The following is a 15,841-nucleotide window of genomic DNA, read 5'->3' as shown; positions in this document are numbered from 1 at the left end:
TATTTATACAGCTGGTATGAAATCTTCTCCTATGGGTGTAAGAACAAAGATATTGCTACCTGTCCTATTACAGGGTCAGTAGTAGGGTGTGGAAACCTCTCTAAAATCTGGAAGTTTTCTGCCTCTGTCCCCATTCTCATTTCAAACACAGGTGAAATAAACAATTTTTTGGAAGAAAAGCCAAAATATTGCTGTRTTGCAATTCTTTTAATAAATGTAACAGGCTCTTGCCTGTAAAAGAAAATTTGTGTAGCCAATTGATTCTAAAATCTGTGTTTTTCTGTGCCTTCTCTGAAGTAAGAATTAAGTTTGAATTGTTTTTTCAAAAGTCCCACCTTCTGTTTTGCAATTCAGCCATTTGTTAGTTTGTTTTTTTGGTTTTGTTTTTTTTTAATGCTGAATTTAGTCTAGAATACCAACTTTATGGTCAGATTGGCCATTTAATTAACTTCATTCAAAACTTTCCTGTGAAATAGGAATGGGTTTGGTGTCCTGCCACGAACCAAAATTACAATGTGCTTTGGGACGCTCTGAATTGGATTTTAGCAATGTTATGCTGAATTATGCTCTGGAATGAGGGGAAGTGGCAGTGGAAGATGGTTTTTAAACAGTAGTGGCCCGAGTGGTTGGAATGATGAGTGTGGAGATATTTATGGTAAGTTTTTTGCATAATGAAAAGGGAGTGAGTTATTGGAGGAGAGATAGCAATGATCCAGCTCATAAAGGCTGTGCTCAGGAGAATCATTTCATTAAATACTCCAGCAGATCAGTAAATCCTTCAGCTGCCTTTTGCAGAGCAGGCCGAGAGATGGTGTTCTTCTGGGAGGAATTCACCTCCTGCTTCTTKCCTCCTCCCTCCACCCTGACATTTTGCTAAATCAATTAATTGCCTGGCAGAGCCTGCACACAAAGCCTTGCAAGGCATTGAAGATCCCATCCACTTAGATGCCTGTTCTGTGAATATCCTAAAAATGCTGTCCCTGCTCCTTGGGGTGGAGTGCAGCCTGTCCCCTCCAATCTGCTGTGACCAGGGCTTCCCTGTCCTGCTATTCCCTTTACTTAAACAACAGATTTTCTGTGCTCTTCCCATTTTCCCCATCAATCTGCTGGCCTGACATGGACTTTGTGCCAGGTCTCCATGATTCTGGGTTATTTGGTATCCTCATTTCTATGGAATTCAACTTGAGGAAAGGGAGGAATGAGCATTAATTGACTTTGGTTCATACAGCTGAAACAAAGATTTGTTGTTCTGGTGAAAAAGGGAGGGAAGATGAATTTTGTGATGAATTCAGCAAAGAGTGCTGGGAAACTTTGGTGCTCTTGGGCTCCTCTGGGTTATCCAGCAAAGTTTTAATTCTTGGAATTTTGGGCCCCATAAATATTCTTGGAGAGTGATACTGGTCTATTAGTGGTTGTTATCTTTTGTGTTCCCTCCCAGTCTGTTAGCTACCCAGGCCTCACCTGGTGGAACAATGCCCTGCAAAGGAACTTCAAGACCCTTCCCCCAGGGCAAAGGCAAACAAGATCTTTAACTAAAGTTATATAAAAATATTTTTAAAGTGGTATATTTTCCAACAAAGTGACTGAAATTCTGGTGTCCCTGACTATGGCTGGATCTGAAATTAGGTGATGTCAAAGATCTTTCCTAACTCATTGTATGATTCTGTAATTCGCTTAAAGGAAGCAAGATGTCAACCCTGAAATCCAGACTCTTTGAGCACTGCTTCCTCTTTTCAAGAATTTTGAAGGAGACTTTATTAACTTAGAAGGATAATTATTTATTTGAGCTGAAAAGAAATCTAGGGCAGACAGTAACAATTAGAGCAGTTGTGTCATTTTGTGTTCCGAATGAATCTGAAAATTCCATATCTTGTTAAACTTCCAGTTTGGAGCAGAGCTGGTAAAATATCCTGAGCAGAATACTTCTATTCAAGTATTGATATTGAGCATTTTTCACTGATAGCTTCCATATTGGGCACTCCACTCTTCAGCAGATTTTGAGGAATCGTTTTTTGGGAGGGAACTTGGGACAAAAAAGGGCAAATGCAGATGTGGTTCCAGGGTAAATCCAGGTGTTGTTCTGTGGTAAATCCAGGTGTGGTTCTGGGGTCAATGCAGGTGTCATTTCAGGGTAAATCTGCCTTTTAGGGGGATTTGGAAGAGTTGCTGCCCTCCCATCCCAGTAGGTGTCCAATCTAAGTAGACTCTCAGGAGTTTCAGCCAAGCTGGGTTCTCCTGACCTTTTTTCACTTTTTCCAATGCATTGTTCTCAATCTCACTTTGATTCTTCCTTATTCCCTTGACCTTTCAAAGTAGGGTGGCAAGAACCCAAAATCCTGGCACGTGATGTTATAGGCCTTAAAAGTTCTGCTCCTACCAAGTTTCAAACCATCTGATGCCCTTGAGATGCAATTGATGGGAAGKCACTGAAAATTTAAACTCCAGAATGGGGGTGAARTTGTTCAGCAKCATTGATGTGATGTTCTTCACTTCRTGGTGTCACCTCAGACTGTRTCCTCMGGACAAGTGGCAGTGYTTCTGTCTGGATCCTAGTTTGGATCATTTCCTAAAGGCCTCTCTTAACAGATTCAGCCTTGATTTTGATGGCATTCCCTCCAAGGCTAAAACATCTCATTGTTATCAGGATACTTTGTCTTGAAAGAGATTTTTCTATCCCAGTTTTCCCCCATGGGGAGGAGAGTCTCACATCAGTGGTGTGAATTAGGAGTCAGCTCAAGGAAAAGGCTCTTGTMTTCACTAACATATCCCAGAATTATTTAGATAGATTTTTCCAGTCTTTCTGCCCATTCCTTATAGAATTATAGGATCATTGAGGTTGAAAAGCCTTCCCAGCCCATGGAGTCCAAGCCGTGCCCRATGCCCACCTTGTCCCCAGCCCAGAGCTCTGAGTGCCACCTCCAGCCCTTCCTTGGACACCTCCAGGGATGGRCACTSYAAAGCTCCCTGGGCAGCCCCTGCCAAGGCCTGAGCACCCTTTCCATGCAGAAATTCCTGCTGATGTCCACCCTGAGCCTCCCCTGGCCCAGCCTGAGGCCGTTTCCCCTTGTCCTGTCCCTGTTCCCTGGAGCAGAGCCCGACCCCCCCGGCTGTCCCCTCCTGTCAGGGAGYTGTGCAGAGCCACAAGGTCCCCCCTGGGATGTGTTGTCACTTTTGGAATCAGGACCTTGTTGGAACAGCTGGATTGAAGCCCCTGTTTCCCAAAACCTGATGCTCAGGTGTAGAACCTTCCACGTTCTCTGTTGTGAGCTGAGAACCAAAGAGTAACATTCCCATTATCTGAAGAAAATTTCTTACTCCAGGCTGTTTCTTTAGCTTGAAACGAAGTGTGAGGAAACTCACACTTCATTTATGGGCTTTTATGGGTTTTCCTCGATTTACACCACACAGCTGGGGGGAAAAAAATCAAACTCATGACTTGGCATCTGAATGAAGCCATTAATCTGTCCTGTTCAGCAGATATCCCTCTGATTCTCTGCGTGTTTTGGAGATAGGAAATGTGTCCATGACTCCTGAGGTGAGGGGTACAGCCCTACCTGGAATTCCCCTGTGCCTTCTGCAGGCAGTTTGCAGAAGTCCCAAGGCATGGAATGGCCTTGTTTGAATCTGCATAATTGAATCTGTTGTTTGGAGAGGTAACAACTGGGACTGGAGCATTTGCTCTGCCCTGTTGTCCTCCTGAACAAGCCTCAGTGTTTAGCTCACATGAGAAAGATTTCTTTGTGTGTATTGTTGCTTTTATTCTCATCTCTATCCCTCTGGTACAGAAATATTACAGTGTTATGGGAAAAATTGATTGCTAGAGCAGTTTTGCTGATCAAGATTTCCATTGGTGTCTGTAATGTCTCTTTCTTGCAGTAAGTTATACTTGGGCATCCCATGTTTTAAAACTGCCAGAGGGCAGGGACAGATGGGATATTGGGAAGGAATTGTTCCCTGGGAGGGTGGGCAGGCCCTGGCACAGGGTGCCCAGAGAAGCTGTGGCTGCCCCTGGATCCCTGGCAGTGCCCAAGGCCAGGCTGGACATTGGGRCTGGGAGTAGCCTGGGACAGTGGGAGGTGGCACTGGGTGGGCTTTAAGGTCCATTCCAACCCAAACCTGTCTGATTTCTGAGGTGGGGATGATTTTTTGGATTTTTTTTTTGTTGTGTTTGACAGAGGAGAACGAGGTCCACCAATGTCCTTCCTGAGCCTTTGTCCTTCCGTGGTGTCTGTGAAATGATGGCAGCAGACCCTTTGCTGAGTGCTCCAGGGGTTTCCTGTTGTCTCCACAATGTCACTCCGATTCCAGCCCTCCTCCTCACACTCCTAATGCTCCCCAGCATTTTGTTGGCTCAGCTCTGCACCCACAGCTGCTCCCTGTGCTGCCTCCCAGAGGGGAAAGCTGTGGAAATGCTGACAAATTCCCAATCCCTCTGGGCATACATGGATATCTTATTGGTCCCAAGGTGCCTTTTGATCCAAGTGAAGGTTCCTTTCCCAAGCTGCCCAKGTAGGAAATGCCTTGAGCTCCTGCAGAGCTGCTCTCAGCCCTCTCTTGGTAGCCAGGGCTGAGCTCTAGAGCTGTTAGACTTTCACCTGGMGCTTCATTCCCTGCTCTGGCACCTTTCCCTCCTCACCCAGCAGTAGGAAAGTGGGAGGCCAGCTCCTCTGGCCTCTTAGCTTTTATTTTTCTGTTGTTTTTACAACTGAATTGCATTAAAATGGTGTTTCCCACAGTTCAGCCTTTCACCTTGGGTAGCCAACCTGACACCCCACAGGTGCTTTCCTTTCTCTCCCACCTCTCTTCATACATTTTGGGACTAAAGCCACAAAAATTGAGGGAGGACATTTGATGTCATTATTTTTTTGTGTTCTTGTGACTTTGCTTTCTAAAAATGCTGTCTCCAAGGAAGGCTAAAACCTCAAGGGTTTGATAAAACAAGGACAAGACAYATCATCATCAAGGACACAACACATCATCAGTGTTCTTCTCTTTTAATGTATTTGCTTTTCTGGAACAGACCCAGCAGCTGGGAAAAGGGAACTAAGATGGGAGCAGCTTTGTTCTGGAAATTTGATCTTAAAAATCTTCACATTYCTGAAAGGTTTTACCCAAGGAGAGGAGAATGATAAAATTTATCTGTGTTAATCCCAGAGTATAAGAGCACTTTTATAAGACTGAGTCCACAGGCTGAAACACTCACGTGTGAAGTGCTCCAGAAGTGTTGCTGAAGCAAAATCTGGAGTAGTGTTTGGATTTTTGGAACTTCCAAAGCTGGAGGAAGGGCTGGATTTGCTGTGTAAATTATTCACCACAGCACCAGCACAGCCAAATATTTGCTTATTCTTGAATAATCCTCCAGGAAAGCAGTTCAGTAGATATTTGACTTCAGCAAACAGAGTTAGTCACACTTGCAGCTGAATCAGAGCCAGAACTGGTTTTAACTCCAAGGTGTAAAGCCTTCCTTGCCTGGCTTTTTTCCTGGTTGGAGGGGGCTGTGAGATGGGATCTGGAATGGGCATGGGAGGGTGGCTGTGGGCTGATCTTCAGCCTTCCAGGATGTCCCAGAGGTGATGATCCCTGAGCTGGAATTAGGGTTTCTTTTTGGGATTGAGCCTGAGGTGAGRCTGTTTTCCAGCACAGTAACTTCCCAACAGATATGCTTTGGATGTGCATCCCCAGTGAGGGGGACTCAGGACCTGCTAATCAGAAATAAACTCCCATGAGACACTTTGTGGAATTCACAGAAATGAATTYGATAGGAATTTTATTGCAGATACTATTAATTCCATCAGGGTACTATGAATTCCATAAGGATATTATGAATTCCATGGGAATTCATATGACACCAGCTGAAGTGACTTCAGTGTTGGACAGCATCGTGAGGCAGAACAGAGTTTGCAGTTTTTGCTGTTTGTCTGTTCTGTGGTTAATCTTTCAGAAGCTTTTTTCCTCCTGCTGGCCGGTCACAAGAATTGTTTGGGTGATAAAAATTAAACATTTGGGACAGAGAGGTTTTTTACCCAAGCCAGGAATGCTGTCAGAGTGCAAAGCAAGTTGCTCTCTTTTTTGGTTTCTGTAAGAGGCTTTTTCCTTCTGTGTTACTGACTTTGCTGATTTATTACAGCACCAGTTCTCCACCATAAATATTTGCACTCCCTATTTTGTATCTACAATCTTTAGGAGAGTTCAGCTAATCAGTAATGATGATGAACCTTAGAAAAAAAATAGTCCACTACAATTTTTTTTTTGCTGTGGTAAAGCAATTCAGTTGCATCAATCTTTAAAAAATAAATACTTTTAAAGGTTTCTCACAATTGTGGGTTGCAAAGAGCATCCCCCACTGAGCAAAATMTGTCACTCCTGATGCTTGAAGGAGTTCAGGCTGGTTGTGTAAATAATAACAGCACTCACATGAATGGGCATTTAATCCCTTTTTAAATGCTAGGGTTGTCATTTTGTCAGTTTGTCAATTTGTCATTGTTTTTGACAAATATATTAAGGAGCAAATATTTGTTTCTGTGWCTCATGAATTAATGATGCTCACTTCAGGATTTCTGCTGAAGTCTGCAGGAGCAGAAAGTGCAAAGTGTTGGCCTCCAAGTTGGTTTCAGATTTGCTGCTTGTGGAGAACATTGGGAGAAGTTGTTGCTGGTGSTGTGGGCACTTCCAGAATCCATGTTTTCCTGTGGAATTGGGGGTGGAGAGGGCAGGTCTGGTGTGGGGGAGCCAATGGCTCTGGCTGGTGGCAAACCTGGCCCAAAATTTAGATTTTCTTTATTTTTTTCACACTGAATTCTTTCTAGTTGTCATAAATAATATTTAGATTTTTAAATTTCCATTTCTTCTCTCTTAAAATTTAAAATCAGAATATTTCCCAGGAAAATACTGAGTCTTGCAGACATTTTGCATGTCTTYACTTTCCAGATCTTCCTTCTCTCATCAGTTCATAGTTGTCTTTTGCCATGTCTGGAGTTCAACMTTATTTCTTACAGTTGTCAACCTTTTGGCATTTTGGTAAATTGTGATTTGTTCTGAGCTATTTCGGAGTTAGCTAAGTCATTTGAACTTAATATTCTCATTTTTCTGTACTCCATACTCCAGTTTTTTTGGGGAGTTTTTATTTGTTTGGTTAGTTTTTTGTGGGGTGTTTTTTGGGTTTTTTTTTTTTCCTGGTACAAATTAAAGGAAAAACCAGAATGTTTCTTCTGTTGTATTCCAGTTGCATAGAGAGCTGCTTATTCTGGGAGCAGCAGTGTTGCTATCCTTGTGTTTARCTTGACATTTCATCAAATTCAAAAATAAATCTGTCAAGATTCCGTCCTAAAAATCTCTCAGGAGCAGACTCCACTCAAGGGTGTCAGCTGAGCTCTGAATAACTTTCTAAAACAGAACATCACGATTGGAGAGCTGGGTTTTTATTTAGGGTTTTTTTTTCCAAGGTTGCTAAATCAAATATCAGAGGCCTCTGAAGTGAGTTTGTGCACTTCTTTTTAGGTCTGATAACCCCTAAAATCTGCATTTGGATGGGATTTTTCTTAGGCTGACCTGAAGACACCCAGAGCCTCCTGAATTTGGGTTTTCTGGGATTTGAGGTGTGAAAGGCTGGAAGTGAATGTTCTCTAGTGGAATGACACTGCTTCAGGTGGGAAAGCAGCTGAGCCCAGTTCCTTCAGCACCTTTGGTTAACATGGGAGGAAATTTGGATGACAGTRATGAAATGAGCATTGTGGGAAGGAGAAGGGAGGGAAAATAACCTTTTGAGCAATTCTGGTYTCCTTGCATATGGGAATACCAGCTCCTTTAGGAAGTCTGGAATTCTCCTTTGAGCTGCCTCTAAATACCCTTTTTCCTGCAAATTTATTTTTGAGCTGTTGTGGTTGCTCTCTCCTCTTCGAGGGTGTTCCCTGCAATTCCCTGGAAGGAGCTGATGGTGAGGAGAGGGGTTGTGTCTCTTGTCTCAGARAACAGGCRAGGGGATGAGARGAAGTGGCCTCAGRTTGTGCTGGGGGAGGTTTGRGTTGGATATTAGGGRAAAATTCTTCATGGAAAGCACTGCAAGGGACTGCCCAAGGCAGCAGTGGGGTCTCCATCCTTGGAAATGTTCAAAACATGTGGATGTAGCACTCGAGGACAGGGGTTGGTAGTAGTGCTGGTTGGATTTAATGACTTCATGGTCCTTTTTGACCTTTACAATTCTGTGACCCCACAGTTCCCTGCTGGAATTGGGACARAACCAGCAGCAGAAGGGCAGGGAAGAAGGAGGAGGGTGCTTTGTGTGGCTGGAATCCCTAAATTCTGTTCTCTGGAGCTGCTCTGTCCAGAGGGACATAGGTCTGAATTGGGAATGAACAGTCCCATGAGTTCTCTGCTGGTTCCTCACTCATCTGATGGCCARTCTGAAAGTTTTTCCTGGAATCACTGCCCATTGCAGTCTGCACTGCCCTCCTGCTGCTGGCCAGGGCAGGCAGGTCCTCCCTGACCCCAGGAGGAGCTTGGAAAAACTCCATCCTTAACCCTGGTGACCTCTCCATCCTTAACCCCGGGGCCAGGTGTGGAGCAAAGTGTGCAGTGTAGAATTTGAAATGGTTTTCCTGCTGCCTTTTCTTTTTTCCTGAACTGTTGGTATTAAATTCCTCTGGAATGTGAAAAGTCACCTGCAATCCATGGCTTTTGCAAAGGGAAAAGGAGCTSTGCTTGCTGGGAGGGAGCCTCAAAATCATAGCATGGAATTATTAAATTCAGGGAAAACCTCTGAGGTCCTGAAGATCCGACCTGTGTGAGCTGTCCTGGAAGCAAACTAAATACATTTATGTAGAATAGATATTGTAAATACATTTCTGTAGAATAGATATTGTAAATATATTTATGGAGAACAGATATTGCCAGCCACCTAGGAACTTTACTGCTTGAGTGGATTTGGGCCACTCAGCCTGCTTTATTATATTTCCCTGCTTGCTTTCCTTATCCTGTGGGGAAAAAACTCCACAGGTTTTCCTCCAAAACTCCTGGCACACAATTGCTTTGCAAGGTCATTTGATTTTTAATAAATGCAGCTTTACTTTTATACAATAACTTGGKTTATATGGTGGAAAGTCTCTCTCCACTCCATGCTCCTGTCACTGTATTTATCCCAAWCTTTTTCTAATTTTGGGAGGGAATATTTTTAAATAATTCAGTTCTGGGATACAGAATTGTGCTAATTCTTTTTATTGGAGTCATGAACCAGAACTTTTGGTAACTTTCTAATGTTCTGCACTCCAGATATGCTTTGRAGTTCAGCCAGACCTGTCTTGGCCAGTTTCTTCTCCTGATTTTGGAGGGGTTTTCTTGGTTTGTCTGGGGTTCTTTTGTTTGTTTTGGGGATTTTGTGGGTTTTTTTTGTTTGCCCATTTTGGTTTTTTTAAAATTTTCTTTTTTGTGTTGGCTTTTTGGGGTTTTTTTGGGTTTTTTGGTAGATTTTTTTTGGTGGTTTTTTTGCAGGTGTTGATTTTGTTTTGGGTTTTTGTTTCTTGTGGATTTGGAGGGGGGCTGTTTTCTRGTGGTTTTTGTTTGTTTTCATTTGGTTTTGTTTAATTTTATTTTAYTTTGTGKTKKWARGGRWTTTTTTTTTAGGGGGATAGTGGTGTTTTCCCCATTTTCCTGGACACAACACAATAAAAAGGCGATCCTCAGAGAAAATTCCTTTTTTTCTGGGCAATGCCTTTGAATCCTGAGTCCCTCCAGCCTTTCACAGGRGTGCCCTTGTTTTATTCAGCTCAATTTCTCTGCTGCAGTTGCTCCTCCAAAGTGATTGAATGCAGGAAGKATGCCATAAACACTTTATTGCTGGRAAATTATGGAAATCAGACCTTATTTAAGCCAGAACCTTGGGTTTTCTTGACATGGAGGGCTGGGCATGCCCAGCTATCAAGTTAATGAGTGCACACATCTTGATTAATGCTAATGAGGCTCTCCTTTGTTATTTTATTTATTTTTATGGCTGAAATGATGCCATGCTCTTCCAGACTGCATATCCCCTCTGTAGTTACCTGTGAAATAGTTTGCAGTGGCTCACCTTTGCACAGGTTGYATAATCAAAGTACAAAATTTCTGTTTTCCAGCTCTGCCTTGAGTGAAGTTTGACGGAAAATGATCCAGCGGCTTTGTCTCTGGAAATGGTTCACAGTGGGGACGGTACTCGCTGCTGTCCTGGCACGGGCTCGGGCCCAGAATGATGACGGTAAGGGTTTGCCCAAGGGAATGGAGCTGGGGGAGGGCTGGGATGACTCTGGAATTTCATCAGAATGATTTCCCCTACCCAGAATTATTACTTGRAAAAGTAGTTTGGTAGGAAAAGAGGTCACAAGGAAGAAAGATCTGCATGTGTTCTGTTTTGGTGGTTTCATTTCCCAAAGCTGTTGATTTACCAGGCGAGAGAAAACCTTTGGTTACCACCGCTCAGTGTTGGGCTTGAACATCAACATTGGGTTTGTCTCATTCATTGCATGAGCTTTAACTTTTGACRAATTTTACTTCATTTGTAAATCACTTCTGGTGGGAAAAGGAGTTTAAGAGCATTGTTAATGACCAAAAGTTTGGGAGAGGATCCACACTGGGGGTTTTAYGGAGAAACATGGCTTCAGGAACCCTGAAACATGGCACCAGTAGCTCATGTTTCTCCTTGGAGCATCTTGGTTGAACTTAATTAAAAGACATCAGAAATGTRTCCTGACAGTGATCTCTGGTAATTAAAAGTTACAACCCTGGGCAAGTGATTAGTGTTTGTTCTTTTGAACAACTTGACAACGTTGAAGGGCAAAGTCTGTCAGAGTTGCTCCTGAATACTCTTGGGAATAATGAGTGGGATAAGTGAAAACTGAGTGTGGTTTCGGAATGTCTGTAGTGAAGTTGYTCATTATCCGTGACACTGCATGTGGGTAGAACTGTAATTGTACAAATTTATGACTTTGGCAGCTGGATTTTGGTTTAGAAACCTCCGTTTTGTCAGTTAGGAAGTAAAGTAATTTTGCTTTCATGGMATCCCTTGTTCCTGCTTGAATCACACTGTGTTTTTTGCTGTCGAGTCAAAATTCTCTTTTCCTTGCTCTCCTAATTGCTCTTCCAATGTCCTTTTATTCTCTCCCACCCCCAGCCCAACCCCACAGAATATTTGATGCCCATGATGTACTCAGCAGCTAATTTAATTATCTTCATTTTTACACCCTGTCACAATCACTGTCAGTGCTGACACTGAAGTGGACAAGCTGCTCCTATCTCACAAATATGCTCTGTACCAGGCCCAATTAACCAGCTTTTTAATCATTCCTTGCACAGGAGGAGTGGGGCCATCAGGCTGGGGAGGGCTGACCTTGGTGGTGATGGGTGGAGGAGGAAAATGCTGGCTTGGATGGAGGAGAGGCACTGGGATGGGTGGAGGAGGAAAATGCTGTCTTGGATGGAGGAGAGGCACTGGGATGGGTGGAGGAGGAAAATGCTGGCTTGGATGGAGGAGAGGCACGGGGATGGGTGGAGGAGGAAAATGCTGGCTTGGATGGAGGAGAGGCACTGGGATGTGCCCAGCAGCACAGGAGGGCATGGGAGAGCAGTGGGAATATTTGTGGGAAGGAAAGCAGGATCATGGGACTGCAGGGGCTGTGGGGAGCACTCAGGGGAGGCTGACAAAATAAAGCAACACTTTCCAGTGGGGTTTTCCTTTKTGCTCATGCTGGCAGCATCACATCTCTCCAAAAAGGCATCTTGGAGGAGAATGAAACAATAACAAGTGTGCAGACCACAGATGGCCCAGGCAGGACAGGGCCAGTCTGATCTTCTGGAGGGGAAAAGGGATTTGTGTTCCTGTGTATTTGTATGGCAAATTCTCAACTCCATGGCCTCATCTCAAGGTTGTTCAGAGCCCTTTTTCTTCCAGATGATTTAGGGGCCAGCACTCTTTAATGACAGTGTTACATGGCTGAACAAATACAGCAACTCCCTCACTTCAAAGGGTTCTACACATCATTTTAGGGTGGATTTTTTTTTTTTTAGCATCACTTTGGGGTTTGTTTGGTTTTTTGTTTTTTTGGTTTTTTTTTAGCTTGGCTCATGACAATTTATTTATCACAGAACCCACATTTGATTTTATCCTTGACGATGTTCTTTTCCATGGCCTGAAAAGGGGAGCTTTGTTTCRATGAATATAAATTTGCTGCCTGTAGCCAAAATTCTTGCTGCTTTTCCAGGGGGACAGCTCAGAAATGCTGTTTCTTGAAGAACACGCAGCACCCCGATACAAAYTGAACTGATTTCCTTCCCCACACTGTGGTCAGGAAGTGGTAAATCCAGCTCTGAGCACTCTGGATGAATTTCACCGTGGTGTAACAGAGAATAAACGAGCTAGAAATGGATTTAAGCCAAGGTGGGGGACTGGTGACTCAGTGAATGGCACCCAACTAATGAGGCAATGATTGCAGGAGGAATTCCATGGAAATCTATTTCCTGTACTTACACGGAAACCTCTGTTCAGGGCTGGGCCTGGTGGAATTCCCGAGTGCAGGAACAGAATTTATAACCTGAAATACAGAGCAGAAAAGATGCGTCCTTCTGGCAACTGCCATTTCTAACCAGCGTAGTTCTTTGAACAGCAGAATAATAAATACAAATAAATAAAAAGTCAGCTCTGACTGGAATTCTGGGCTGTTTCTATACACCCAGCTTGGGTGTATAGTGCAAACACTCCATTTTCCTGGTGGAGCTGTGGATGTTGGCGTGTTTTCCTTGACCTTCCGAATCACCAAATCCTCCCCAGCCCCATCAATTAATGATGTCCCAGAGTAACTTCATCCAGGAGTGCCTTGGAAAAGCTCAGGCTGCTTTTTTTCCTAGACTYTAGTAGGAAGTTTCCCCAGGATCCCATCTGCTTCTGAGGAAATTCAAGTACTTTCCATCTACTGTAGTCCCTTTGTATTAAAAAACATCCCTTATTTATTAAAAACCCCAATTCTTTTGTTACAGAGCCATCCCATCTGTCCTAATTTATTGTTGATGAGCCCATTCAGTGTTGAATTCAGATTATTTCATCCTGTGATCCTTTTGTACACTCCAGTGGTTTACCAGAATAAATGTTAGGCTTGAGTGGTGATGGGGAATATTGTGAGTATTTTCGGTGTGGTTTTCTGAAAGAAAGAGATCTGGTTTTGTTTTTTTGACAGAAAGRGATCTGGTTTTATGGTTCCTGCTGTTGTCTCTCTTCCAAAGAGGAGAAATGCTGTGAAGGTTTGATATTTTTTCCATCATCTTTTACTTTAAGTAAAAGTAGGAATGTCACTTGTAGCTGTGCAATATATGAAATTAGGTCACCTAAAATCTCTCTCCTTTATTTTTCYACTAGTCCTCTATTGAATTCAGAGGCAAACTCTGAGGCTAAAAGAATCAGGGAGGAGGAAGGTGGAAGCACAAGATCAAATTTTTTCCTTTTTTTTCTTTCTAATCCAATGTCAATGACTGACAGAAAAAAAATCACAGCAATTTTTGGTCAGCAGAGAAAGCTGCTGAATTCAAAACTGTTTTATGCCAGACCAAACCAATCCAGCAGCAATGATTTGCCAATTAACAGATTTAACTGCCCAGCATTTCTATTGAGTCCACACCTTTCATAAAGATTTAGTGATGAGCCTGGGGGGGGACTGATAATTTATTCTTTACTCTTTAAAGATGAACAGAAGGGGAAAATCGTTCTGATCCCTTTAAAATCCACAAGCAAATGTGAAGGTCCACCCACAAAATTTGCAATGGATCTGTTCCTGGGATTTTCAGAGGCTGTGTAATGGGGCTGTGAATTGTGGGGATCTGTTTCATACCACAGAATCTTTGAAGGGTTTTTAAGGATTTTTGGGGGCTGTTTTTAACCTCAAGTTGTTTGGCACCTTTTTTTATCCATGAATAAAGAGCTGAAGTGCCCTATGTTTCTCCTGAAGRTTTTTAGCTGTAAAACAAGAATTCTGACAAAAATGCTGAATTCATCCACAGAGATGAGCCCATCCTGGTCYTTTTGGTACCTTGTAAATGCAAGTTTGGATTGTGGTTGAGGGGTTCTCTGGGGGCAGGAGGGGGAGGGCTGGGCTTGATGTCATCTGACCCCACATTCCCCCTGACCCAGGGACCTCTCCCACCCCAAAAATAGCAATAGTCAAGTCCCACTTGTGTCTGGTGTGGGACCAGTGGGATTAAAGGATCATTTTGGTTGGAAAAGACCTTCAGGAGCAGTGAGTCCAACCATAATGYTAGGGGTAAGGATTTCTAGAAGGTGAAATCTCCTGGATTTGTACTCTCCTGGAGCTGTCCCATTAATCATCCCTTCTGACTCACTTGAGGATAATACTTGTTTTTCCAGAGGAGATGCACACAGGATGCTGGAAGTATTTCTCTTGGGATGTATGGCAAAGGAGGAAGGSTCTCTTGATTATTTAATGTTGGTTTGCCAGCTCTATTTGGACTATCACTGTAGTTCCTCCAATCTTCTGGTTTCAGACTCATTTCCTTCCTTTTCCTTCCTTTCTGCTTGACTGTGGAACAAGAGATGAGCCATGGACACCTGCACTGTGGAATATGGATCTTGCTGCTGGCTCAGTGGTTTTGTTCCATTCTAAAATGAAGTTTCACAAAAGAAAACTGAGACTAATCGGAAGATTTGCTCATCCAAAGATGGCTTTCATTTCCTAAGTGTTAAGCAGATGGGTGGTTTTTTTATCAGAATGTAATAAAAACCATTTAAATGCACTTTGCCACTATCCTGAGTGGGGAATGACTTATTTATAAATAGGATTTTTTTCCTGTGAAGAATGCAAGTGAGCACTTGTGCCACCAGGACCGTTCAGCCACCAACCCCTTCACCTGCTTTCCAAGGCCCCCTCTGTTAGTTACTGTCTCTCTTTCAGTCTAACAATTGTGTTTTGCAAAAACTGAATCACTRAAGGGGCTGCAGAAATCGCCTTAAGAGGCTTTTTTAGAAATAAAATCATTTCAGATCTTGATCTATTATTGTTGGGCAGGAAATGAACCGGGGAAGATGCCTATTTGAGTGGCTGGAGCTCAGAGATCATTCCCTGAGCCCTGCACAGTGCAGATCCAGGAGAGGAGAGAAATGCCCCCAGGTCCTTCCTGTTCTTGGGAACAGGAGACATTTGTTTGTTTTATGGGGATTCTGCATGTGGCTGGGAGCTCTGCAGGTGATCCTACAGGGAAAAGAGCTCTCCTYGATGCTGTGGAGTTGTAGTGGAGCCATTAAGTTCCTCCTCTGAAGAGCTTAGCTCTTCAAGTATCTTTGAGTGCCACCAGCAGTGCTTTGAGGCAGCASAAGAGGAATTTCCCTTTGGTGAGAGGTGAATTATCCATGAAACAGGGGCATTGAAACGAGGCTTATCTCAGTTCCCAGGCAGATTTTAGTCCTGGGAGGAGGGACTGAGTAACCTGGGATCTCCCTGTGCCTGTGTGAGGTGGATGAGGCAGGAAGCTGCTGTTGGAGAAGGAGGAAATCCCAACTTCCAACAGCCTTGGAACTTCCAGRCTGTGGGATCTGGCAAGGAACGAGCCCCCTCCAGGCACAGGGCATCCCTTGGTGTAGGAAGGCTGTGAGAACTTAGCTGGATCTTTTCTTCCAAGGGCTGAGTTCCCAAATGTTCTGCTCTCACCTGGGAAGGGAGCTCCTGTTGCAGGGAAAGCAGAAACCCCCCTGGAAGTGCCCTGGACCACCTTGTGTCCCTTCCAGAAGAGTCKCTCAGACTTTAAGCCTTGCAGCTGTACTTTCAGGGATTATTTTAGGGCTGAACTCCTAAAAATCATCAAGCACTGTCTGTGCATTCCT

At 43.5% G+C, this 15,841-nt stretch overlaps 1 protein-coding gene across 1 annotated transcript in view; it reads left to right on the top strand.

Moving 5' to 3' along the window:
* PCDH15 (protocadherin related 15) overlaps positions 1-15,841 on the top strand; it is a 456,551-nt gene that overhangs the window by 211,490 nt on the left and 229,220 nt on the right. Inside the window, exon 4 of the mRNA XM_057373749.1 lies at positions 10,104-10,222. Coding sequence (XP_057229732.1) covers positions 10,132-10,222 — 91 coding nt within the window. The 5' untranslated portion in view covers positions 10,104-10,131. The remainder of the gene's footprint in view (positions 1-10,103; positions 10,223-15,841) is intronic.

Source organism: Malurus melanocephalus, unplaced genomic scaffold (genome assembly GCF_030028575.1).
Source record: "Malurus melanocephalus ecotype Western Australia unplaced genomic scaffold, MMel_1.1 scaffold_207, whole genome shotgun sequence".
NCBI classification, from domain to species: Eukaryota; Metazoa; Chordata; class Aves; order Passeriformes; family Maluridae; genus Malurus; species Malurus melanocephalus.
This window is presented reverse-complemented; position numbering and strand designations above follow the sequence as displayed.